The 26,500-nt window shown below is 39.3% G+C and overlaps 1 protein-coding gene across 2 annotated transcripts; it reads left to right on the forward strand.

The window, feature by feature from the left end:
• On the forward strand, window positions 1-26,257 carry LOC122982886 (adenylate cyclase type 9). Of its 2 annotated transcripts, none has more exons than XM_044352496.1 (8): window positions 1-289; window positions 8,122-9,259; window positions 16,978-17,112; window positions 20,271-20,445; window positions 21,207-21,305; window positions 21,573-21,664; window positions 23,793-23,933; window positions 25,567-25,655. In XM_044352496.1, the coding sequence occupies exons 1-8, from the start codon at window positions 150-152 to the stop codon at window positions 25,570-25,572; spliced, it is 1,926 nt and encodes a 641-aa protein (XP_044208431.1). In that variant the 5' UTR covers window positions 1-149; the 3' UTR covers window positions 25,573-25,655. The 2 variants fall into 2 exon arrangements, with proteins under 2 accessions (XP_044208431.1, XP_044208430.1); XM_044352495.1 differs by having other exon boundaries at window positions 2-289; window positions 25,503-26,257.
• The last annotated feature ends 243 nt before the right edge of the window (window positions 26,258-26,500 follow it).

Here is a 26,500-nt window from a genome sequence, read left to right on the forward strand (position 1 = left end):
GCTGCTGTTGCTGCTGCTGCTGCTACTACTTTGGTATTGCCGTTGATTTCCAGTAACGGGACATCTCTTTAGTGCGGTCCTCCCTGTACAATGACTCTGTCCGGTGAATCTACAGTCTGAGATAGTAAACTAACTGCAGCACGAGTCTCATGTCATCGCTGGACTTGATGAAAAAAGAGTGTTTCACATCAGGGACCCTGTCCTCGGCTTCTCTCAAAAGAAGATTCATAAAGAAGAGAGTCGCTCCGGGGACGCAGCAGGATGCGGACAGCGACTGTCGGCTGTGCAGGTGAGACACACAACACCCTCCCACAAAGTTATTAAAAGAACAATACTTAACTAGAAAATTCTGCAATTTCCAAAGAAATTGCGTGTGAGAGCTGCAAACTGCTAGTTGCTGATGATGATGCTGGCAGTTGCTACCAGTGGCTGGCGCTGATGCTGACTTTGTTTCTGCTCTGGTAGGATTTTTTAAAAATCTTGTCGCACCACCTACAGGTGAAATTGTGACAAATGTTACAATCTTGATCAGCATCCACATCTGTGCAACTCTGCTGAATTTAGTCATCATGGAATATTATATTTAAGAAATATGGAACTTGATAAGTGGTGTGGTGATGTTTCACTAATGGCCACAGGGTGGAGCCATTGGTGCCATGTTTCAATGTGTCATGCCCATTGACACAGAGAACTTGTCTACGAAGTTTTATTTCACTTAAGACAACAGAACTGTAGAAATATCATGTTATAATATTACAGTAGCGCCCCCTGTGGTTAAAATTGTGTTAAATTTTACACAATGGTGCAGTGTCCTTCTCTGTATGGGGATGTACAATTTGACATTGAAACGAAGTTGATACAACAAATCATGTAGGACTAGTTAGACGACAAAAAACGGCGAAACAATAATAATAATAACTAGAAAATTCTGCAATTTCTAAAGAAATTGTGTGTGAGAGCTGCAAACTGCCAGATGCAGCCACTGCCACTGCCGGTTGCTGCCACTGCTGTTATGGCTACTGTCGCTGCGAATTTCTGCTTCAGCAGCAATTATTCAAAATTTTGTAGCGCCACCTACAGGTGAAATTGTATCAAATACCACACACTTACTCAGCATCCCCATCTGTACAATTTTGCTGAATTTGGTCACCATGGAGTGTTTAAGAGATATGGAACTTAATAAGTAATATGGTGGTGTTTCACTAATGGCCACAAGGTGGGGCTATTGGCACCATGTTTCACTATGTCGTGCACATTGACATGGAGAACTTGTGTACCAAGTTTCATTTCACTCAAGACAACAGAACTGTAGAAATATTATGTTATAATATTATAGAAGCGCCCCCTGTGGGTAGAATTGTATCAAGTTTTACATAATGTTGCACTGTCATTATATGTACAAGATTCTCAAATTTGGTGTTGACCCAAATACGTTGTGGCTCATTAAATGCATCAGGCCACACCTTCAAAAGTTTGGTAACCAATTACAGACAAACAGTAAGTGATACCAAAAATTAACATAAAAGCTCTGTTCGGGGTCAGCTAAATATGGCATGTACCAAGTTTCATTAAGATTGGATGAAAAATGTGCCAAAAGAAGCAAAAAATGCATTTATGAAATGGTGGAAAAAAGTTAAGATGCAAATGGTCGTGGCCTATATCAGTGTACTTGGTATCATCCAAGGAATACTCTGTGCAAAAATTGTTTGAATAGGCCTCACAGTTCATGAATTATAAGCCAAAATGTAAAACACATAATAACTGACCACATAGTGGCGCTATAGGTCCCATTTTACGATATGTGAAGCAGTTCCACATGGGTCCCCTATCAATCAAGTTTGAACACTTAAGCACTTTTAGTTTTTGAGATATGAGCTTTCAAACATCGCTCCCATTGACTTTCCATTATAAATTTTGATGCTTTAAAAAATTATATAAAATCACTAAGTTGATATGAGAAATTGTGTAGGACTAGTTAGATGCCAAAAAACAAAGCAATAATAATAATAATAATAATAATAATAATAACTAGAAAATGCAATTTCTGTAGAAATTGCGTGTGATTGCTGAAAGCTTATTTAGATTGCATTACTGGAAGCTGAATTCTATTGAAAAATCTACCAAGAGCAAAATCAGCCATGGGTGGAATTAAACCTACGCCCTCATGTATGTGAATCAGACATGCTATGCACTGAGCTAACATGTCACAATAATGCCAGGCCAGATTTTGGTATTTAGAATTTCAATAGCATGATATATATGGGTTGTAATTTTTCAGGCAGAAAGTTTTCTTGACTATTATGTGCATGTCTCTGTACATGCCAGTATCTGATGTTGTTTTTGTATGCATTGTGTTTTTGTATTTCTGAGATGAAGACAATTTTGAATTGTAAATCGCCATCTTGGATTTGGTTGTTATTTTTGGATCGATTTTTGGAGCCAGAAGTGACCATATTTGGATGACAGGGTGACGCTGACCGTAGCATTAGCTACTAGCTTGGTTAGCACGGTGCATTTACAATCTATGGTTACAGTGATAATGCTAATGCTATTGCTAATTTTCGCTAGTGAAAAAAAGGCCTAAAACCATTAAAACAAAATGTGCTCACTGGAAAAACTGATCATCTGATTCATTGGTGGGTCTTCTATTACAACCAAACACTGAACAAGACTTTTTTTAGGCAACCAAAATGTTACGATTAACTTTAGTCCATTGAAAACACACTGTGAAATAGCAGCAGCTACGCCTATACGCTATGGTTACATTACGTAAGCAACGTTGTCGTCATGGTAGGGAACTCTCAGTCACAACATAGCCACACCCTAAAGCATATGCTGCTTTATCATCTATTTTACCCTAAACCATAATTTACAAAATGAATATCATGCTGCATTGAAGAAGACTTTAAAGTAGCGATTGAGACCATAAACTCATTAGGAAACAGTTTACTGAGGTAATAAATCAAGTGAGAAGTAGGGTCATTTTCTTATAGACTTCCATACAATTGGACTTCTTTATGCAGCCAGTGGAGTCGCCCCCTGATGGCCATTTGACAGAATGCAGGTTTTTGGCACTTCCGCATTGGCTTCATTTTTCAGCCCTGGAGGTTGCTGCTTGGTTGATAATCAATCACATTCAAATCAGTGAAGCCCCATCCATTACAACAAAATGTATTTTGGGTTATCCAATGTTGCAACCCTCATTTGGACAAAATGTAAGCATTTCAATTTTCCACAGTTAACCTAACCCATCCATCCATCCATCTCTATACCTGCTTATGTTGGGTGAGAGGCAGGGCACACCTGGAAGGGTTGCCAGTCTATACAGTACATATTAAATAAATAAATATATTAAAAACATATTCCTTAGCTCACTAATTAACCTAAAGTACATGATGTTGGACTGTGGGAGGAAAGCATAACAATGCGAGGAAACTCACAGAAAGGCCCTGGCTGGCCAGCAGATGCATACCCAGGATGGTCTTACTTTGAGGCAACAATGCTTACCACTGAGCTACCTTTTTTTAGCCTAGTCAAGTTGGCTATTACAACAAAACCACAGTATATTTTCCGACCGATACACCTCACATCCCACATCTACTACTTTTTTGGTTAATAAAACTTAAATGTTATATTCGATTAATCAAATGGATATCAAAACGGAAAAACAATTACTGTATTTTCTCCAATAATGGTGCGGTTGCCATGAACAAACACAGGCTGTGGGGAAAGACAAGGGTGGATAAGCTCCTGGTGCCAGTCAAATAATATGCATGCCAACTAAGCATAATGTACATTTCTGTTGCTTTAATTTAATACATTCAACAATTTAATCATACTATTTCCAACACTTTGTTGTTCTGGATTACTCATCTTAAGTGTTTTTGCCCTTATTCAGTCACTGCGGGTGTATGTATGTTAATGTCACAGCCAAACTGTATGTTGTAGTAACACAAAAGTGACACATGGTATTGTTAAATTTACAGTTTTTTTGTTGGTTTGCCTATCTAAAACTTAATTTCAACAAGAGGATACTGAGACACAAGGAGGGAAGAACATATGAAAAACATATGTGAGAGAAATAAAGAGTGGTAAGTGCATTTATTGTATCAACAGTCCTTTGAGGGTAGACAGTTACCAGACTTTTTTTTTTTTTTTTTTTTTTTTTAAAACAGGCTAGCATTTTCACTATGTTCCAAATAGCCACCGTGCCTTTGAGCGCATACAGAATTTTCAAATAACTCAAGTGGTACAATATTTGAATGCTCAGGAAAGCAAAAACATTGAAGAGGTAACAGATAACATTTAATTTTTTTGAGACAAACATAAATGGACACTCAATTACTACATTTCCCATTTAAAGTATTAATCAGAATGTTGAATGATTAATTCACTGAGCAATCATTTTTGCCTTTAACTGTGCTTCACATTAAATGTAACTGAACTAACTTGTAACTTAATTAAGTGCAATTTAAGTGTTACTTGTGTAACTTTAAGTACTGTGCTTCACATTAAGTGCAGCCTTTCCCTGCTTCAATAAGGAATCAATAAAATAGATAAAATAATTTGTTTGCAAGCATTTGTCTTGGATCTAAGCATTGCATGTTTCTAACAGGGGGGTATTGCACAGGTGTCTTGTTAACAAGCTTGAGCAGGAGTGTAATGATCAATCAATCACTCAATCAATTTTTATGTATATAGCGCTGGGCAGGGCAGAATAACAACAAGGAAAGTTTTAGGAAAGTTTTACAGTCCGTTTTTATCTCAAGCACCTGCCTATCTGAGATCTTCTTCTGACTTTTCAGTCTGCTGAGCGCTGCCTCTGCTGCAAATCCAATGTCCACCTTAGAAGCACCCTTGTGTTCACTCTCTTGATCAAAAGGCACCTGAACGTCTGCTGAGGTAGCCTCTTTCATTGTCTTCTCTTTGATGAAACGGTACATGAGTCCTGCAGACAGAATAAAGTGGAAGACAAAAAATATTTGGTGATTGCTGACTGACTGATCATAGGTCATTATAACATAATTCCATTAATGTTGTTACTTGAGAAAATGAGAAAATTAAACTATTAAAGGCCCAATCCGTAATCTGAGTCTACTGGCTCCTTCCGTAACTATCCTAACCGCAAATATTTGTTTATGATTATTTTTTCATGGGATAAAATACATTGAACATATTGATACAATATGTGACTGACAATACGTGATAGCTTAAACTGATTTTTCAATGTGCATTGTTTAACACTGGAGCAAAATTGGATATTATTGCCAAAGACCTTTCAAGATTCAAGATTCAAGACTCAAGATGCCTATTTGGTATTGAACAACGAAGGGGGTGACTTGCTTGGCTATGCTCTGGAATATTGATGTTCTCACTGGAAAAAGTGGATCTGCACAGGCTTTCTTGACCTCCTGGAAAAATCTGGTCTTTGGCTCTGGTAATTCTCTCCTTCAGACTTTATCGATGTACTTTATCACGTGAGGACACAGCATCAGTCCTCTCTCACAAACTTTCACATTTTCAACCCATCGGTGCTGGCAAAATTTAAGCATGGGTGTGTTGCAGCCTGTGACTTTTGTGAAGTCTTCTCTGCGTGCAGGGCCTTTTTTAAATAGTCAATACAGCATGGAGCGTGTATGGTCCACCTCCCATCTGCTTGCCCTGCATCCATCCTGGAGCGCATTATGGAGAGTGTGCAGTCTGCAAGACCCAATGTTCAGCAGAGATTTATTGACTTGGACAAGCTCGGATTGTGGTAAATCAAAAACACACCAATTTACATTAGGTCCATCCATTGATAGCTGCACAAGGCTCTTCATTCCAGTTTCAGAGAGTATATTTTGCATCAGCTCCATGATGTCCTGAGCAGTTGCGTGTCCTAGAAACTCTGAGCCCACATACCAGGTTTTCATCTGGCCCCCATCCCAAATCCGGACGTGCAGGTCTATCTGTTTCAGTTGGAGAGCTTTGTTCAGGCTTTTGTCCAACATCATTACATAACCAGCCTGCCTGGACACCTCTCTGACAACAAGCGATTTGAAGTAGGGTGCAATTCCAAATGTGGCGAGGTAGGCACACTTTATTTCCCTGCAACTAAATTTGGCGGCTTTGTGGATAAGCAAACTGCTAGCGCATGCTAAGTTCATTCGCACAGACACTCCCACCGCCAATTAGCTGCCAATGTGTATCACATGATACTAGGTGAAGTCTCAACACCCATGAAGACGCAGTTTGTGACAGGCGACAGAATATAGTGTAACACCTGCTGCATAACATACATGTTTTGGGATTCTTATAAACACATTTTAAACAATACCCCAAAACACTGTATATTCAAAACTATTCCAAAACATTCTGTTAATTCCAAACCATTTCCAAGCCTGGAAAACAGTTGTTCTAATTTCACAACTTTTCCAGGAATTTCCTGAAAAATGCTGAAAATATGACCAAATACACTTATCAAACAAAGGGAATTAGAAATAATGGCCTGGTCCCTTTTGCAGTTGAGGTAATTAAAGGCCCTGGCCAATATTTGAGACTTCATAGTAATCTTTAACATCCCTCAGCTAGAAGGAACAGAGGTACAGTGCTCTAAACAGTATTGACTGCTTTTCCTCTAAATATAAGTCAGCTAAATAAATACTGTTCTGTATTATTAACACACTGCCTTTAGAGTATCTAACAAGATGTGTAAGGTTAGAAGATAATATGAACTTGTTATTCACATTAAAAAATCAAATGTCCTTAAATGCACCAGTCCTTTAACTACATCTTTTTTAAACCTTTAAATTACATAAACATTTATAATGTAATTCCCTAAATTCAGATGCTAACAAATAATGTAACTGTGAAAAAATATATAGGCAATTAAATGCTCACTGGGATGGAATACCTACCTCTGATAAGTTTCAAAGCTCTGTGAATTGATTCTGAGACCACACTGAAACAAACTAAAACCAATGGCTAACTGGAAGGTATGAAACCAATAAAATGTCAGCCGAAATATAAATAGTGAATATAAATTATGCACCGTTTGTAGCGACAGACTTCAACATAAAAAACACAATAGTCATTTAATTATATTGACAAGATTAGTTACACGGTCATATGTAAATTGGAGTTATCCTGCTTTTGAATTAATTTATGATGTGCAAACCTCTGAATGAACTCTTTCTGGTACTACACATTGAAGACATAGTAGCGGCCAAACAGGACAGCTAATGCTGATGAAAAATGAGAAAAAAAGGTGACAGTGATTTGTCAGTGACAGTATTATTAAAGGTGAAGATAATACTAAGAGGTGTTTATAGTTTTTTAATAAAATAAACATTTATGATGTTAATTAGCGAAACTTGCTATATTAATCATGTAATATTGCTAACTCTTTCCTCTATTTTAAGCCACAACCTGCTCTGTTTAACTCTGTGTTTGTTGAACTCTAACCCTTTACCCAGATACACTTGTATAGGCGGCACATAGTTAAAATTTCTCTTGAAATATGTCTTCGAGGTTTTATGAGACCTAAATAATCCCTCATTATACAACCTCAGAAGATTGCTCTTATTTAAACCAACTATGATGATATCAATATCAGTTACTGACATATTTAAAAAAAACAAAACAGTAGAAATTTATTGTCATAACTTTGTTTATGTTGTCGACAAGTTTTAAAATGAAGATAATTCATTCAAAATCAGTATTGATACTAAGCTTTATTAATATTGGTTGAAAAAATATACTTTAATACATGATAATGAATACTGCCAATTTGTGTATTGATTAATTTCTCAAGCCTATACCTCTGAGAACACATACATGTTTTGTTTGTACTATACTGTTGACAGTATGCTTCAAAAATGCATTTTTTGGTCTGAAACCTGCCCCACCCTCCACACACAATTTCCAAGTTGGCATTAGGGGGCTGCATCTGACATTTTTTGTAACTTTATGAAATCAACAATTTGATAAGTAAACCCATTTCATGCAGCAATTGGCCAAGTGAAGATGAGAATGTATGCATGTTTTGGATTGTATGCATGCCTTTACAAAGTATCTCTTTTGAGGCATAGTGAGCTTTTAAGCTGCCTTCAGTAATTCACCAGTTGCATTCCTCTGTTTCAGGTGTTCCATATTCTCCCTGTCTGGCAGTAGTCGCACTGTTCGCCGGATTCTGACAGCCTGCCTCCTCTCTTTCCTGGCTCTGCTCGCCTCTGTATCTGTTGACCTCAGCTCTAACTTTGACTTGCTGCACACTACAGAAGCTGCTTACAACGAGCTGACTTCATGCAGGACGATAGCTATTCTGCAACTTGTCAGCAAGCTTCAAAAGATGAGACGTTTATTTAGCAAAGACATGGGCAACGAGACATTCGAGGCAAGTTTTTCCGAGGTTGTGTTTCCCGTGTTTGGTCTCTGTGGTGAGATGGTGGGTCATAGTAATGGCCATGGGCTCCCTTGCAGTGTTGAGTTGGCTGAACTTTGCCAGGAGATGAGGAGGAGTGTTCAAGGATTTCTAAATTCTTCATTGGGTACAAACAGCACAAGTCAAAATGGTACTTCTGCTTTCTCCCTGGCCATTGGAAGACTTCTTGACGTCTGGGGTTCAGTAGAAGATACTTTAATTAAAGTCAAATTTAATTCAAACTGGAGAGATGTACTATCTGCAAGACTTCTACTAACATTCATAGAGCTCAACCACCAGTTTATGGACTTCCCCCACATGGCAACTCACACCAGTTTTCAGTACAAGTGGACTTCTGTACTAAGCTACCTCTCCTTTGCTAGGGTCATGGCAGAACGACTGAATGACTGCTGGTTAGAGAACATAGACCTCAAGCTAAACTCAAGCCAGCATGTAAAACATTATTCTATTTTTGACACAAGTATGTGGCAGATCTCTGGAGCAGGAGCAGAATTGTCTGGGTCTCACAGTGGAATTCAAGCTCTGACAAACACTCAGCAGTGCTTGCTTGATCGCGCAGTGCCGGCTCTCAGGTTGGCATCTCGATCAGTGTCTTCTGGCCTCAGTATGAGAATCTGCCTCCTGGCCATAGCCTGCCTCATCTACCCGGTGGTCATGTTCTCCTTCAAGCAGATGACCGAGTGGATACAGAACTATGCCCAGAGCTTGAAGGAGAGGACTGAGGACCTCAAGCACCAGAGGCAGCTAGCTGAAGATCTGCTGCACCAAATGCTGCCCAAGTCAGTCGCCAAGCAGCTCCGCCAACAGAAACATGTCGAAGCCGAGAGCTATGAAAAGGTTGGTGCAATAGCAGAGAGTGCTTTAATTTATGCTTCTCTCATTGTGGTTTAGTGTATCACTGTGTGTATCTTTAATTTTTAGTTTTAATAGTTATTCAAAAGACAACAACACTGTTTTGCTGATTGGTCACCTTCCTCCTGCCAGGCTTTACCAACTTTTATGTAAACAGTGTCACGGCTCTTGTCAATCAGATGTAATTGTCTTTTTAATAACACTCAGGGAGTGTTTTCCAGACTGAGTAGGTTTTTTTTGTTTTTTTTGTTTTTTTTTTTCTTTTTTAATTGGGTTGCTAGCTGTAGCATTTTTGTGTTACTTTGTTATAGATTGTGATATTGTTAATAGTTGTGGGGAAAGTCCCACATAGAGAAGACGACTACATGGGGAAAAAAGTCCCTAAGGCAATCACACTGGCTACACATTACATGCTGAGGTGGCCCAAATCTTTTTTTTCCCCTTCAGGTGACTCAGACCTGAATTTTTCACATAAGTGTGAACAAACAAAAATCAGATTTTTTCATATCAGATCTGGACCACTTGCATATGTGGTCCTAGATCTGGAACCTATTGTTTTTGTAGACAATAGGTTCTAGATCTTTTGTTGTATTGTTTTTGTAGAGATTATTAGGACCCGAGCACTGAAGTGCAAGGGGCCCAACGGTCTCTGGCACTGAAGGTGCGAGGAACCTATTGTTTTATTGGGCCCGACCTATTGGGCCCGAACATGAATGTGCCAGGGTGTATAATTAGTGATGTATAATTAGTAGGTGTTCTCTAGCGCCACATAGTGGACACAGAAAGTGATAGTTATCTCCTACATGCAATATCCAATATTCATGAAAATGTACATCCATGTCAGTTGCCCTCTGGTAAATGTATTGCTGCATTGATGTTTCTCTTGTATAGTATTGTCTGCGGGCAACAGGAAATGAAGCCTCAATCAAGTGTATATACAATTTCCAGTATGTAATTTCCAGTGCCGCGTACTGCACACAAGAAATAATATTTTACCCATTCACACAGTGTTGGATAATCCTAAAAATTCAGAGCCATGTCAAAAGACCTCCAGTACTGATACCATGGCTGCTGCTCACTCCAACGCATGCAAGGTGCGAGGGCCCATTCATCACTGCTTGCAACTTTAATTATTAGGGCCTGAGCACCGAACGGTGTGAGGAACCTAGTGTTTTTGAAGGGCTTATTAGGGCCCAAGCATGAAAATGCCAGGGGCCCAATGGTCACTGGTTGGAGAGTGGCAGCAGCTTGCGCTCCCAGCCCTAACTAACTAAAAGAGGCAGCAGACCTCCCCTCCTGACACTGGAACTCACTAACCCCCCATCGTACCTGGCTTCCTTGCCGGCAGCCCTAAACAGCTGTGAACAACACCCTCCCTCTCCTGGAGTGAATGCAGCCACACCACACAGCAGCACGCTCCCCAGACCTACACACAATGCCTGGCTCTTCTCTTCCCTTTTGTCCCAGAGTCCAGCAGGCTGTGCAATCAGTCACACCTGATGTTCAATCACACCCGATACTCATTACTTCATTACTTGTCAGTCCAATGAAGGTAAGTCCACCACTTCACATCACAGTATTTTAACAAACTGCTCCTAGTGATTTGAGCCACTGACTTCAAATTTGGTCAGTGTCATATTAAGACCTTTGTGATGCAAAGTGATCAAAATCTTGAGTTTTCACTGAATGCCCTTGCCGTGGCAATCCGGTGAATTTCGATGTGACGCCATGAAACAGGAAGGTGTAACTCAAAAGTAAATCGTTCAATCTGGCCCAAATTTTGTCATGCTTGATGAGGGTCCTCACCTGAAGACATCTATGTGTCAATATTGAATCATAGTAATAGCACCACCTACTGACAACAGGAAGTTATAGGCCCCATAGTTTTACTAAAGACATGCCCAACATGCGCAAAGGTGCGAGGGCCCGATCATTACTGCTTACAGCTTTAATTATTAGGGCCCGAGCACCAAAGTGCGAAGGCCCTCTTGTTCCTGAAGGAATTATTATTATTACGGCCCAAGCACCGAAGTGCAAAGGCCCTCTTGTTCCAGAAGGGATTCTTTTTAGGGCCCGAGCCCAAAGGGCAAAGGCCCTATTGTATTTTGTGTGATTGTTTGTTTGTTTCTTTCTTTATTATTACGCCACTTAAACCCTAAATTTGACCCCTAAACATGCTCAAAAACTCACCAAATTTGGCAGGCACATCAGGTTTGGTGAAAAATTTGATAGAATGTAAAAATTAACCCCCGAAGTTTTGCCCAAAACATGTTTGAGAGATTAAATAGGAAGTTATTGTACCTCAGCTTTACGTTGTCCAAACTGTAGTCTTATGTAGTATTGCCTACGTGCAACAGTTATGTGTATCTGCCCACTCAATTGTGACATTATTTTATGCATATGATATCGATTTTGTATCTTTACAGATACCATACAGATACCCCCCATTCAATTTAAGGCATAACTGATTTGAGAAAAGGCACAAGAGCAAATCTGGGTGTATAAACGGTTGGTTTGCGCTGCTTTCTTGAGTTGGCAGTTACACTGAATACACAATAGTAAAGCTAAAATCACCGTTTGTTTTCATTTATTCTTTCAGGTGGATAAATGTCACCTAAGCAGCTTCAGATTTTGTCAGTAGTCTACCCTTAATGGTTAATTTGTTGTATGGTCTGTATTGTGCTTCGTTGTGTTGTTTGGTTGAACTGTAACGTAAGGTAGCTGAATATGAGTGGATGCATCCATCACTATGCTGGCATAGTTCATCAGGGATTAAAGCTGTTATTACTGTAATTTTGACAATCTAACCTGTGACAACACATTAGCTAAGGTTGTAAGGACTGTAACTGTTGGTAGCTGTTGTTGATTTTGTTTAAATATGTTGAATTATAATTTTATGGGTTATTGTTTGTCGGACAATTGAGCTAAGCTAAATAAAGCTAACGTCAGCTGTCACTTGTTGCCATAGCAACGGTAAACATTCCGGTATGGGCTAATGGGATGTAGGAGTGCAGAATCAAGCTTCATTGTAAATATAGTTAAGATACATTGTATTAACACAGGATGTTGGATTTTAGTAGTTAGTAAACTTTTAGAAAAGAGCTTAATACCATTTAATTTATTGTAATCTTTGGGTTCATATATTGTTTTCTATAAAATATACTAGTCATAAGAATTGTAGATCTATGAATGAGTTTTAATACATTTTTGTGATTTTTATACGATATAGTGATTGTGGCCCTATTTTGTACATTGTTCTAAGCCAGATGAGTTGGCAGTTATACCTAGTAAAGAGTAAAGCTACTGAGAACCAGCAAAATCACCGGTTGTTTTCATTTATTCTTTCAGAATAAAACCATCCCTCTTTTTCTAAAAAATATGTTCATCCTGAGTCCAGTGTGATTCATGGGTGCAACATACACAGGAAATAAAATTTAAAAATTTAAAATTTCCTGACAATTCAGAGCTGTGTCATTAAACCTCCAATATTGATACCAGGCTGCTGCTCCCTCCAACGCACAAGGTGCGAGGGCCCGTTCATCGCTGCTTGCAGCTTTAATATTATATGTTGTTATTCTTGTACACATGCGGCTCACATTTCACTAAAATCCATGCATATGTGGCAAGTGAGGAACTCAACAGTGCTCACCAGAGCTCGATTCATGTCACTCACAAACATGAATGTGAACCATCAACACAAAAAAGATCAGATCTAACTAAAAAATCAGAATTGAGAGTTAAGGCCTGTAATGTGAATGTAGCCATTTTGGCATGCCAAAGCAGAGAAGTGCAGGTGTAATTAATATCCATTTAACTGTAGCAGTTTCAGGGCCCTGCTATTATGCATGTTGGCTCACCGGCATGGCTTTCCAGTATATGTTTGACTTGTCATAGCAGGAAAAGTACAGGTGAAACTGATAACATTAACAATGGCTCCATTCATTAAATTGTGAAGCACTTGATTGGATTTATGGGAATAACAAGTGAGATAGTGCCATAAAATAAAAAAGAAGACGCGTTTACTTAGCCTGATAAGACACATACAACTGAGCTTAAAAGGGGATAGAGAAAAACTACATTTTCAGGTGTCATGTGATGCTTCGTTGTGAGGTTTGTCTTTTCTGGTCTGTGATAAAACTTAGAAGCCTTGAAGCTGAAGTGCGGGACTTTTGTCTCCCCTTTCTGGCAATGAGAGTAATTACAAAAACACTGTTGACACATGCTTCCATCATAGGCTCCGCTGTAGCCTACTCCATTGTTACTGTTGTGGCTGTAAAACAGTGGATAAATAGTTTTGAGGGTCACACAGCCCCTGCAAAATGACTTGTTTCACTATCACAATTTGATCCATTCAGCCTGATAACATTTGGAAAGTCTAGAACAGCCACACAATTAAATTATTTTATCCCCATTCAAGTTAGCAGAGACCTAACTGCAAGTTAACTGGCTTGCCCAGCAGAAGTATCTAGTGCGCATGCTCTGCCCAGAGGATGTCCAGTGTTCATGCTGAAATTCAGAAAGATTTTTCTTGCGTTGATAGGCTTAAACAGCATTTTGTGAACTTGTTTGGCTAGGGCTTGAATGTAATGGATGTTCATTTATATGCAAAAGTTCTGAACTGCAGGTTTAAAGGCAAACAGCAGTAAGCATCCACACTTTTGAAAACAGACCAGACAATACTCTTCTCCCCCTATGCTGCTCTCCATTCACTTTTAACATTTAACCAAACAAATTCAGAGCTTATAATATTATGAGGGCTGCAGGGTGCTGCTGCGAGGAGGCTACCTCCGCAAGATTTGCAAACACACTGAATGAATGTGTGTGTTTGCTGCCTTTGTTGCTATTGTTGGTGTAATTACCTATAATTGCCCTGTTCCATATTCATCAGGAGATAAAACAAGTTATACGGGTGAAAATTGCATCTGGCTTATTGAAGAGGTTTGAAGCAGCTGTGCCAAAAGCACTCTGCACAGGGGGGGCTATTAATGAATAGGTCTGTGCTCAATTTTAAACTGATTTGGAGCACTGGAGTATTTTGGAAAAGAAAATGAAGACCAACCAGTCCTTCTTTTTTTTCCAAACTTTCTGAAAATTAAAGGATGCTGTCCAGTGCAGACCTCCTTGACACTGTTATTCTGGGGCAGCAAAACTAACACCTTTTGGGCTGACGACAGCTGAAATCAGAGGTGTTTCTAGACTCTGAGCTTTACTAAATAGACACAAACACATAACAGCACTCACATCACTAAAAATCCTCATGACCACAGATGGCGATTATTGTGGAGGCAGCTGTGTGATAAAGACGAGACATATTTGAGGCTGGGACTACTTGTGGTGATTTATAGCTGATTTATTTATATCTAAAGTTAGCACAAAAAGTAAGGAAATTTGTGTTTGGTAGATTATTTCTTTGTTGTAACAATGCTTCTTGGCAAAAAATCTTATACCGTTGGAAAGCCTGTTTATTTTCCTTTTTAAATGGTGCTACATTTGTAAGTAACATGCATTTGTGGGATGGGCGGCAGAGTTGAGTTTGTTGGTTGCGCCCATGAAAAATTTGCCAAATCTTCTCTGCCAATGCCAAACAGCTTATTCTGCCATTGACTCTTGTTTGGTGTTTGATGGATTGGATGATTGAAGTTTGAAGAAACAAGACATATTGGCAGTTTAACAATTTATTCATTTAACAAACAGGAGCTTCAGTAGCGTGTGGAAGAACCATACACAGCCACAACAGCCTGGCACCTCCTCCTCATGCTGGTCACCAGCCTGGTCACAGGCTGCTGTGGGATGGCATCCTATTCTTCAACCAGCATTTGTCACTCTGGCATGAACAGCATGCCCAAGCTGATCCCACAAGTGTTCAATGGGGTTGAGGTCAGGACTGCTGGCAGGCCATTCCATCCTCTCCACTCCCAAATTCTGGAGGTAGTTTCTGATAAACCCTGCTCTGTGGGGGCAAGTGTTGTCATCTTGGAGGATAGAGTTCGGTCCCAGACTGTGGAGATATGGGATTACCACTGGTTGCAGAATCTCATCTCGATATCTCTCTGCATTGAGATTGCTTCCAATGATGACAAGCCTCGTTTTTCCAGTGAGGGAGATGCCGCCCCACACCATCACACTGCCTCCACCAAAAGATGTTACTCATCGGTGCAGCAATCAGCATAGCGCTCTCCGCATCTTCTCCACACTGTGACCCCATGATCCAACTGCCGTAAGCAGAATCTGAACATAACATTCCTCCACAGCAGCCTGTGACCAGGCTGGTGACCAGCGTGAGGAGGAGGTGCCAGGCTGTTGTGGCTGTGTATGGTTCTTCCACATGCTGCGGAGGCTCCTATTTGTTAAATGAATAAATTATTAAATTGCCAATATATCTTGTTTCTTCAAACTTCAATCATCCAATCCACCAAACACCAAACAAGAGTCAATGGCAGAATAAGCTGTTTGGCACTGGCAGAGAAGATTTGGCATATTTTTCATGGGTGTAACCCACATACTCAGCTCTGCTGCTCATCCCACAAATGCATGTTCCTTACAAATGTGGCACCATTTAAAAGGGAAATAAACAGGCTTTCCAATGGTAAAAGATTTATTGCCAAGAAGCATTGTTACAACAAAGAAATAATCTACCAAACACAAATTTCCTTATTTTTTCTGCTAAGTTTATTTGATTCTATAATTTAAAAAAAAGAAAATTAAACTGGAAAAAAACCCCAGTTATGTTGCCTATTTTTCACTTGTTTCATCCATGCTTTTGTCTCTGAACTACTAGTTGCTAGTAATAGTTAACACATAAAAAGAAGTCAACACTCTTGGGTAGGAATTGTATACATTATACATTTTTCAAACTGGGAACATGTGCCCACATTTATGGTGTCATAAGGCCTGACATTGCCACATCCACTGCAGATATTAGGTGAAAAATATGATTTTTGGCACCTGCATCATTGTCTTCAGCTATCTTATTTTGTATTATGTGACGCTTAATTAGGACTGTGCATTAATGCATGCATTTTACCGAGTTTATTAACTCTTGACTAGTATTAATACTCCCTCTGAAATGATGTGTTCAATATGTAATATCTTTCCCTGGCTGCTGCTGTGTCATTGTCATTGCCATTATTGTTATGATTGTTGTTATTCTGTCCACTGTCTGTCCTCCCCCTTTCCCTCTTTCTTTCTCTTTCTCAACCCAACCGGTCAAAGCAGATGGCCGCCCACCAAGAGCCGGGTTATGCTTGAGGTTTCTACCCGTTAAAGGGGAGTTTTTCCTTACCGCTGTCGCCATGTGCTTGCTCATGGGGGAATTGTTGGGTCTCTGTAAATTAAAGAGTACGGTCTTGACCTGCTCTGTGTGAAAAGTGCCTTGAGATGACTTTTGTTGTGATTTAGCGCTATATAAATAAAAATTGATTGATGTGTTCAACTGCCACATGTCTGTGAAAGTGTAAAAAACCTAAAATGATAATTTGTAAATATGTACGTGAGATCGAGCACTGACATGAAGCAGCTAATTGCTGATTCACAAAGCTAATAAATTATCCCACAAACACCAAACTAGCTGATTTTTGTTTGCAGACCTCTTTGCTTTTTATTTCTTACAGCAGTATGTATGTTTGTTTGCCCAGTTTTGTACAGTTTAATCAATAACTTTGCATAGGCTACTGATGAAGTCATTTCTCTCCATTCTGTTCTAGGTGACCATTTTTTTCTCGGACATTGTAGGCTTCACCTCAATCTCTGCCTCCTGTACTCCTCTGCAAGTGGTGGAGATGCTCAACAACCTCTACATGTGTTTTGACACACGCATTGACTCCTACGACGTGTACAAGGTAACAATGAAATGTCAACACAGATAAAAAACAAAAAAAATTAAATCCACACTCTGCAGTTGCAGACAAGTTCTACTAATAGTTAACACTGTTTGTCTTTCAAGAAATAGTTCAATATATTGGGAAATTTCCTCATTTGCTCTCTCTGAGAGTGAGATGTTCAGATGGATACCAATCTTATGTCAGAGCTGGAGTCAGGGCATGGTTAGCCTAGTTTATCATAAAGACTGGACGCAGGGGGAAACAGCTAGTCTGGCTGTGTCTCTAAAGCTCACTGATTAACATGATGTATGTTGTTTATTTGACCCATACACAAACAGAAATTTATATGCAGCATTTTGAGGTTTTGGGTGGAGTTAAGGGGTGGGGATTTCTTGAAAAACAGTTTAATTTAGTTTATTGATCCACCCAGCATGCATTTAAGAGATTGAAACCCCTTTCTTGATGATGCTGGACTATGATCAATTTCCAGGTCACAGGCTGGAGGATGGCAAATGAAAACGGTAGGGTTAAAAGGCAACCCCCCCCCCAAAAAAAACACACACTGCTGGCACAGCCATTGGGAGCAATTTGGGGTTCAGTATCTTGCCTAAGGTCACTTCAACATGCGGACTGGAGTATCCTCCAGTTCTCATGAGCCCCGCTGTCTACTTACTGAGTCGACCATCCTGCGTTACTTCGCTGCCCCGCTGAGAAACCAGCGCCGTCAGCCTCGAGGAACAAGGATGGCACCGCCAGTACTACGCATCAGAGGACCCGTGCTGGATCTCACTGAAGGACTCTCACACACAATGGTTCGCTTTGGAGAGTGACACGAGTAAGAGGTTGTCTGGGCAGAGATAATATTAGATTTGTGTGTTTATAAGCTTAGTGCTTGTATTGTTATTGTGTGTTTTAACGGACCGCCGAGTCCCGTTTGCTGCTATACATTGAGGAGTAATAACAGTTGCTGCCTGTTTAGTTGTGTTCACCACACTAAACTGTTTGTGTTATCCCATTTGGGATTTCTGTGTTTGTGCCACTGCAAGTGAAAAGTAATTTGCTTTGTCAGTCCACAACCAGACGACATGCGTACAGACTACCGTCTGTACACTCGCTCTCTGTAGATAAAGCAACCGCTGCTCTCCTTTCATGGTTGCAGGACCGGGATATGGCCTCCCTTCTTCTCTTTCCTTCTCTTTTACTAACATATACACACACACACCTACATATCCACCTAATCACGCATATTTTCCACACACCTGATGGTCAGATAATGCAGGACATAGTGCCGCCCTGCCCCTTTGTTATCCACCATCAAACACATGTATGCAGAAACGCCACTGACCACTGGTCGGCGCCTTTCGCCGGTTGTTTCTCACGTGACGTGACTTCCCCCGGAAGCCGCACCATCTTGAACTACGTGCATTGTCACATGATTCATGTCGGCCATCTTGTGACACACTCACACTCTCACACACACACACGCACACGCTTTGGTTTACCCTTCTTTGCCTTAACACAGCTGCTGTTTTTATGTGTGTTTTTACTTAGTATTAGTTGGTAGCATAGTATTTATTGATCGAAACAATTGTTGACTTATTGTGCATATTTTATTGTGATAAGTGACTGATTGAGAGAGTCAGTGCTCGGACTTTCACCTTCACTGTTCACTTAGTGGTGCTGATACCCCAGGTGATAACTTCCTAATTGGATAATTTGTTTATGAGACTACGTTCATAGTTTGGTTATTGGTCCCGGTTTCCGGATGGTGCCCCGCACACTCTTTTCATACCCAACAGAGTGCAGTTGTTATTAATGTCCACCTGTGTTTTTCCTGCTTTGACGTTAAAATGTGCGCTGTGAAAGAAAGGTCTATAGACCAGATTCAGATGTTACCAGTTACACCTGTGCTTTTCTTTCTGTGAAGAGTCCAAATATCTGTGGAGGAAAGCGTCTATAACATACAGTATCTGCACAGAATTGGATTATTGAGGTCAATAATAAATTTGATGTGACGAGAGATAGTGACCGTTGGTTCTGACTTTGATGTTTTGCAGAATTTTGTGGGGAATTTGAAAAAAAAAAAAATCAAGCAGGGTTTGATACACGGTTTTGCATGGAACACATTAGTTCCAGCACATAATTTCCTGTAAAACCACAAATTGTAATGGATGGATACACTATTGTTCATCAAGAAATAGTTCCAGCATCCACTCATCAGAAATCATGTCAGGCCCATGAAACGAACTAAATGCAACAGAAAAATGAATGTTAATGTTGTATCATAATGCAACTTTTTAAAAATTATGAATCAATCCAATCTTATTATTTACTCACTTTTTATTTGTTCTTTGTTCTTATGTTTGTTTTATTTTGTCTTTTCTTTCTTATCTATTTCCTTGTTTTTTGGCATCTTTTCTTCCTTTTTTTGCTTAGTCGGTTGTTTGTTTTCTGTCTCATTTCTGCAACTAGTTGCATATGTAAAATTATTTTCACACCTGCACAAAAAAAAGCTGAAAAAAAGTCTGTAACACAGTGTTTACATTTCTGTTTGTGTATAGATTAAACAAATTAGATACAACTTGTAAACAAGTGAGCTTTAGAGGTGGTGGAAGGTGTGTTTTTGTACTTTGAATAGAGCCAGGCTAGCTGTTTCCCCCTGCTTCCAGTCTTTATGTTAAGCTAGGCTAACCATGTCCTGACTCCAGACATCTGGCAACAGCGTGTGCCAGATTTTGGCCATTATTGGCCAAACCATTTTGGTTACCTGGGATCAAAAGGTATTGAACTTTACTGTTTTGTGGAGAATTACTTCTGCCAGTAAACAGCAATGAAGCTGTGGAAGACTGTAAGACTATTACCCGTTTCAAATCTTCAAAATAAAACTTCACAAATAGACAGCAACAGCATCAACAAAATTTCTTGAACATTTTACCCAGCTGCACGTCTACATTTTTGTTGCGCATTATATTTTGTGACATCACAGCATGATGAAACAATGAAACACAGCATAACAATATAACAGTCAACCTCAAAAAGTGTCAAATCAAATCTACATGCAAACACTTTTTACCCTCATAAAAGGATCCAGTAAGCTTTTCTTGTCATAAAGTGGTCTTAGGAATGACCTTTTTATGAATCTAGTTTGAGCAAAACTGATCAAATTATCAAACCAGGTGGAGACAATCGGGGATGCATACATGGTGGTGAGCGGTCTTCCTGAGAGGAACGGGGACAGGCATGCTGATGAGATCGCTAAGATGGCTTTGGATCTGGTAGCAGCCGTCAGACAGGTTTCCATCCCTCACATGCCCAGCCACAGGCTGCAGCTCCGAGCCGGCATCCACACAGGTGAGACAAGCTGAGTGGAAGATGCACTATCACATACTACAAAGGACCTGATGTGCAGGGATTGATAGGGATACTGATCAGTTCAAAGACTCAGTGAAAACTTGGCCAGATGCTCATCTGTGGGGCTGTCCAACCCTTTGCTCCAGAGCACGAAACCCAGAAAACTAAGGAGCAGTTTTGTACTGAAAAGTGGATATTGCTATTTCCAATTATATACATCCTTATTGTCCCCAAAGGATGATTCTAAGTGATTGTGATGACCCCTTGACCTTTCCTCTAACACAACCTGAGCCCAAAATTTCACTTCACTAATAGTTTAGTTACTAACACCTTATTTTGAAAACGGATCACTGGATCTTCATAATATTTGCAACGAAATTTTAGACACTCAGATGACTTTAATCGTATCAATCTTTATACAAAACATATTGTCATAAAATTTTGTTTTGCTCAACACACTCACACTGTCAAGGGGATGAACCTTTTGATTTGTAGGCATGCTGATGGCATGGCTCTAAGGAGAGCAATGTTGATCATAGATGATAGTATTTTGGTCAAAGCACTGCTATGCCTAACTACAGCTACAGTAGCGTGGCACTAGACTAGTATTGTTATGTCTGCGACAACATTTTAATTTGATCTCCCTCTACTGCTAAGGCTTTGAAAATCATACAATTGTCAGTATGTTATCTGTTTTCCTTTCACCCATTTGCTTTGTAGAACTTTTACCATTTTTAAAAAATTTTCTCCTTTTTCTACAGGTCCATGTGTGGCGGGAATAGTGGGCTACAAGATGCCAAGATACTGTTTGTTTGGAGATACTGTTAACACAGCCTCTAGAATGGAGTCCACCAGCCTGCGTATTTTAACCTATACACACACACATCTCTGTGTACATTTACACATTCATTGCTGCACACTTCACACAAACACAGTTGTGTGGAAACTAGATATTAAAGCCTTTATGTGTAAGATGTAAAAATTTCTGACTTTGGTGACTCAAAAAAAAAAAACACTAAGGCACACTGCATTGCATTTTCTAAAACTTCCTAAAAAAATTGGAAATTAAAGCTTTACTTTGACCAATCCATAGTTGTTTTATTACAATTTTTATGTTTTTGTGGCAGCTCAGAGAATCCACACCAGTTCAGAAACCTACTTGGCCCTGATCAAAGACAACGCCTACGAGCTGCAGCTTCGTGGAGAGATTGAGGTTAAGGTAAAAGTTTCCTAATATGCAGTGAAATGTTCTGTCTACTAATGAGGTCATTTCAGTTTGTGACACAATCAGAGATTCCATCTCAGGTGTTTTGCGTCAATGAGGAAGTCAGTTAATTTGTATCACCATGACTGAAATGGGATTTTTTTTTTGAATGTAACATTAAAGGTTCATATAAAATTTGCTCAGCAGTTGGATGACAATATGCATGAAAACCTCACCTCTTACTGTGTAAAATGTAAAATTAATTCACATGATTCCAACATCCAGTTTCATTTACAAGTCTTACCCAACATTAAAATGAATGGGTTGGTTCGAGTACTATTATCCACGCACATAACTTAAAGGAAAGGTTCACATTTTTTTTTCAGGTCTGTCTTACAATGCTCACATACAAATATGTACATGAAAGTATTACTGTGTATTGTTCCCACTGTGTACATACTGGCTGAAAAGAGATCCATGAGTGAAATGGATATCTTCCAGTCTTTCTTGCAGTCTTTTTAGTACCAACCATCCTCTTTGTTTTTCCCAAACATTTTTCCAGGTGGAAGGATAGTAACAAAAAGAGGACATTTTGTGCTAAAAAGACTAACTTTGAAAAATACCCGACTGCTAAAGACTCATATTATCTTTGGTTGAACTTTGGAATGGATTTTCGCACAGCTTGAGGGCTGTGGATTTTGTCCCCCAAGACATGCACTTAAATAGTTGTAACTTAAAGCATGAGTTCACAATTTTTCGAGTCTGTCTTAAAACAACAGCCAGGTGCCCAAATGAATGCTGAAACATGGTTTTCTTGCCATAGTCATTCCTCCTGTTCATATTGACCATTAGAAGATCCTTTCATAATGCATTTACAATGTAAGTGATGGGGGCCAAAATCCACAGTCCTCCTTCCAGGGTCAAAAATGAACACCCACCAAGCACCAAATGCAGGTAAATTGGGGTTAGGGAGCAGGTGAATAATTTGGGAGTCACAGCTTAGGGCCAGGTTTACATTGCTGTTTTTTATGTGCTTTGCTTAGACCAGCTGAGACTATATGTGACCCTCACTGTCCACCATACCTATCGTGATGTGAGTGAATCAAATCAGAGCAGCTTACTACTATTTGGCGCTTTCAACACTATGTTTTTGCCATAAGAAACATCTGTGTTACATGTTGTTGTGGCAACACAAACCCGGTGTTAAGCCACCAAAAAGAAAACATGAAGATGAAGAGAAAAGGTCTGAGTTTTTGCAGGAGGTGGCATCAGAATGATGTATGAGATCTTGGCTAAAATATGAAACTCAAAACACAGTATGTCTAGTATACGGTACAGTATGTTTTTAATTGAAAAAGCTCAGAATAAAAGTTGTAAATCCAATGTTATCTATTCATATTTGTATCTTTAAAGTGATGCTAAAGATGAGTTTGCATACTAAAAAGTAATTTTTTTAGTCAAATAATGCATGATGCAGTTTTCTGACCGGTAAAAATATTTTTGGGTGGTGAATTTTCAGAGTTTACCTGCCATTGGCAGATGAGCCAAAAAGTTAATTTTGGACCCTGCCTCCGTCAGTGCAAAAATGCATTTAAAAGTTTATCTAAAGCTAATATGAAGATTCATCTGTCCAAATGAGTCAAATCAAGTAGATATCTTTCAACGTTACAACCTTTTTTGTGCCAAAGTCCATCTTTTTGTTACTATACTTCCACTGCAGCTCAACAGGAAAACACTGTCCAAAGAAACACAGAGGGAATTTGATGCTAAAAAGACTGTAAATGTGGCAGATATACACTTGATATGATTAACTCATATAAGCTTCAGATAAACCTCTAAATGCATTTGTGCACAAAATGACTGTGGATTTTGACCCTCAGCACATTGGAGACACATTTGAAGGGGATCTTAATAGCCATTATGAACAGGATGAATGATTACGCTAAGGAAAAACTTTTTCAGTGTACGTATGACCACCTGACTATTGTTTTAAGACACACTTTTTGAAAATTGTGAACCTATCCTTTAAAACAAATTAATTTTACTAAACTAAAGGATTCTGGCTCCTGCACAGACAGGTTGTCCTGACATCACACCTATGTATCACTTTTCCTCTCCCATCTCCATTTCCATCTCCTGCCAGGGTAAAGGCAAAATGAATACATACTGGCTGATTGGCCATAAGAACTACAGTGTCCAGAACGACAGTCTGGTTTGCCATTGGAATCCCAACAAGGCCAGAAAAAAGAAGACGGTGGCAGGCAGTGAGGTCTCTGTTGGCAATGTGAGTTGAACTGGTTTAATTTTTTCAAACATTTGCCATTAGAGGAGCCATATCACCTGCCAGAATGTCTGTCCTTGTCCTATAGCTGTTGCCCTTGAAATTCATCGATTTGTGTCTCAGTTTCCCTTATTCTTCCTGATGATGACTTTTTCTACTGTGTATAAACTTAGCACAAAAAGTAAGGAAATTTGTGTTAGGTAGATTATTTCTTTGTTGTAACAATGCAAAAGGAACATGCATGTTAAATTGTCAATATATCTTGTTTCTTCAAACTTCAATCATCCAATCCACCAAACACCAAACAAGAGTCAATGGCAGAATAAGCTGTTTGGCACTGGCAGAGAAGATTTGGCATATTTTTTATGGGCGCAACCCACATCCTCAGCTCTCTGCATGTTCCTTACAAATGTGGCACCATTTAAAAGGGAAATAAACAGGCTTTCCAATGGTATAAGATTTATGGCAAAGAAGCATTGTTACAACAAAGAAATAATCTACCAAACACAAATTTCCTTACTTTTTGTGCTAAGTTTAGTTTATTTTCTGTGTATAGTGCTTACCTTCCTCCACTTTCTTTTTTCTGCTTTTATTTAGATCAATTAAGTGACATCATTTTACAACTTTCCTTCTTTTTATTTCCCTTTTTTGAGTCTAGACTTGTTGGAAGTGTTAGTTGTTCTTAAGGCCAGTTATTAGCATTTTGTAAATATACTTTGCTGTTTTGTTTTCTCAAGTTTATTTAAAGTTTATCTATGTGCAGCCCATGATTCACATATGCTATATGTCACTGAAAGTGAATTTTCACACAAATCCTAAAATGGGTGCCATCTCTCTTCAGTCTCACTTCCCTCCATTACTTCCATGTTATTTACCTGTCTTCCCTAAAATCAAATTGCTACTATGTTAGTCTATATTCTGATCCTGGATGGCTATCTCCCAGACATCAAATTTTTACAGAAAGAATGTTGAAAACACACACTCACCAGATGGTAGGCTAACTCATAAGTTAGTTTAAAACAGTGTCAGACATGTGCAATGTAACAAAAGATATGGGATAAACTACTAGTAAGCAAATTACTAGGAGTAAATTATGTTTTGTCATGCTCATATATTTTTCCAATCTTATAAATTGATAAGAGGATTGTCTATAATTTCAACAATCTTCCTGTAACAAATGTTATGAGCTGATCAGTGACTGAAATGTAAGAATTTCAGAAGATGCTGATGGATCGGTGCTAGCTACAGGTTAGCTTCTTCTAAGATGCTGAATGCTATTGCTGTTCCCATTTATTTTTTCATTGACTGGGGACTGTACCTTGCCATCCAAATTTGCCTCTAGGATAACTTGAATTGTGAACATGGTTTTTGGTCAGTCTCTAAAGAAGTTTGCCACCAGCAAAATATAGCTTGTATACATTCAATCTTTGTGTTTCATAGACTCATAATATAAAATTGTAGATACACTGATTTAATTTAATTATTTATACAGTAGGGTCCAAAAGTCTTAGACCACAGACTTTTTGGAACTATATGTCACTGTTTTACCTTACATACCTACCTCTGTGCCAGTCATCAGTGACAGTGCAGAGCCTCAGTGAGAACGCCACCACTCCAGTCTCCCTTCCCTCCTCAGTGCTGAATCAAACTCCACTGCAACCTCAGCCAGACAAGCCTGGCCTCAGTGTGGCAGCTCAGATGGAGCCCTATGGCAGCAGCTATGGTACCCTGGGCTCCATGATCGGGGGGCTGCAGGGAGGAGATGAGAGCCCTCTACCCAGTGAGCGTGGGAGTAGTGGTGGGCACAAACCTGACCTGCTGCCTGGCTCCAACCACCACATGTCAACAGATGCAGATGCAGCTGCTCAGGACTTCAGTCAGCACAGGAACTTTTATTAACTTGTCAGATTTATGGAGATTAGTTTGTAGTAGATAGTTTAATAGCTGCTGGATAATGTAATCACTTGACATGTCAAGTTACGACCTTCAAAAAACTTAAATCAATCTGGAAATTGCCTTAAAGGAATCCAACGTTTTGGGAAATACTTATATGTTTTATTAGCAAGAGTGAGATGAGGAGATTGGTAACATTGTAATGTCTGTGTCACAACATCAGCTGAGTCGTAATCCATTTTTCATTTTCTGTTTACCTTCTGACTTGCCATGCACTAACTCTCCTGTCATTCTAGATCCTGCCACACCCTCTTTCAGTTTCCCCTTTCCTGCCATTACCTGACCTTTCCCCGCCCTCTGCACACCTGTATCCACTGTATCACATTCACCCTGCTGCATTTATACCGGCCCATTCCTGCAGCAGCATATTTCTGCTACATTGACAAAAAATACTTGCTCAGTTTCTTGATATGATGAGAAAACATTCTTGTTATATCAAGAAACTGAGAAAGTATTTTTACGGGAAAAACTTTACATTATAACATGACATTTTCACGTCATATTACGTTATACGTTATATTATATAAGTTATAGTTATATAAGTTATGCAGTAAGTTGCTACTCTTTATGTGCTTATCCATTATGATATCAGTTAAAACTACAACTGGACCTGGACC

Source organism: Thunnus albacares, chromosome 5, assembly GCF_914725855.1.
Source record: "Thunnus albacares chromosome 5, fThuAlb1.1, whole genome shotgun sequence".
Classification (NCBI taxonomy): domain Eukaryota; kingdom Metazoa; phylum Chordata; class Actinopteri; order Scombriformes; family Scombridae; genus Thunnus; species Thunnus albacares.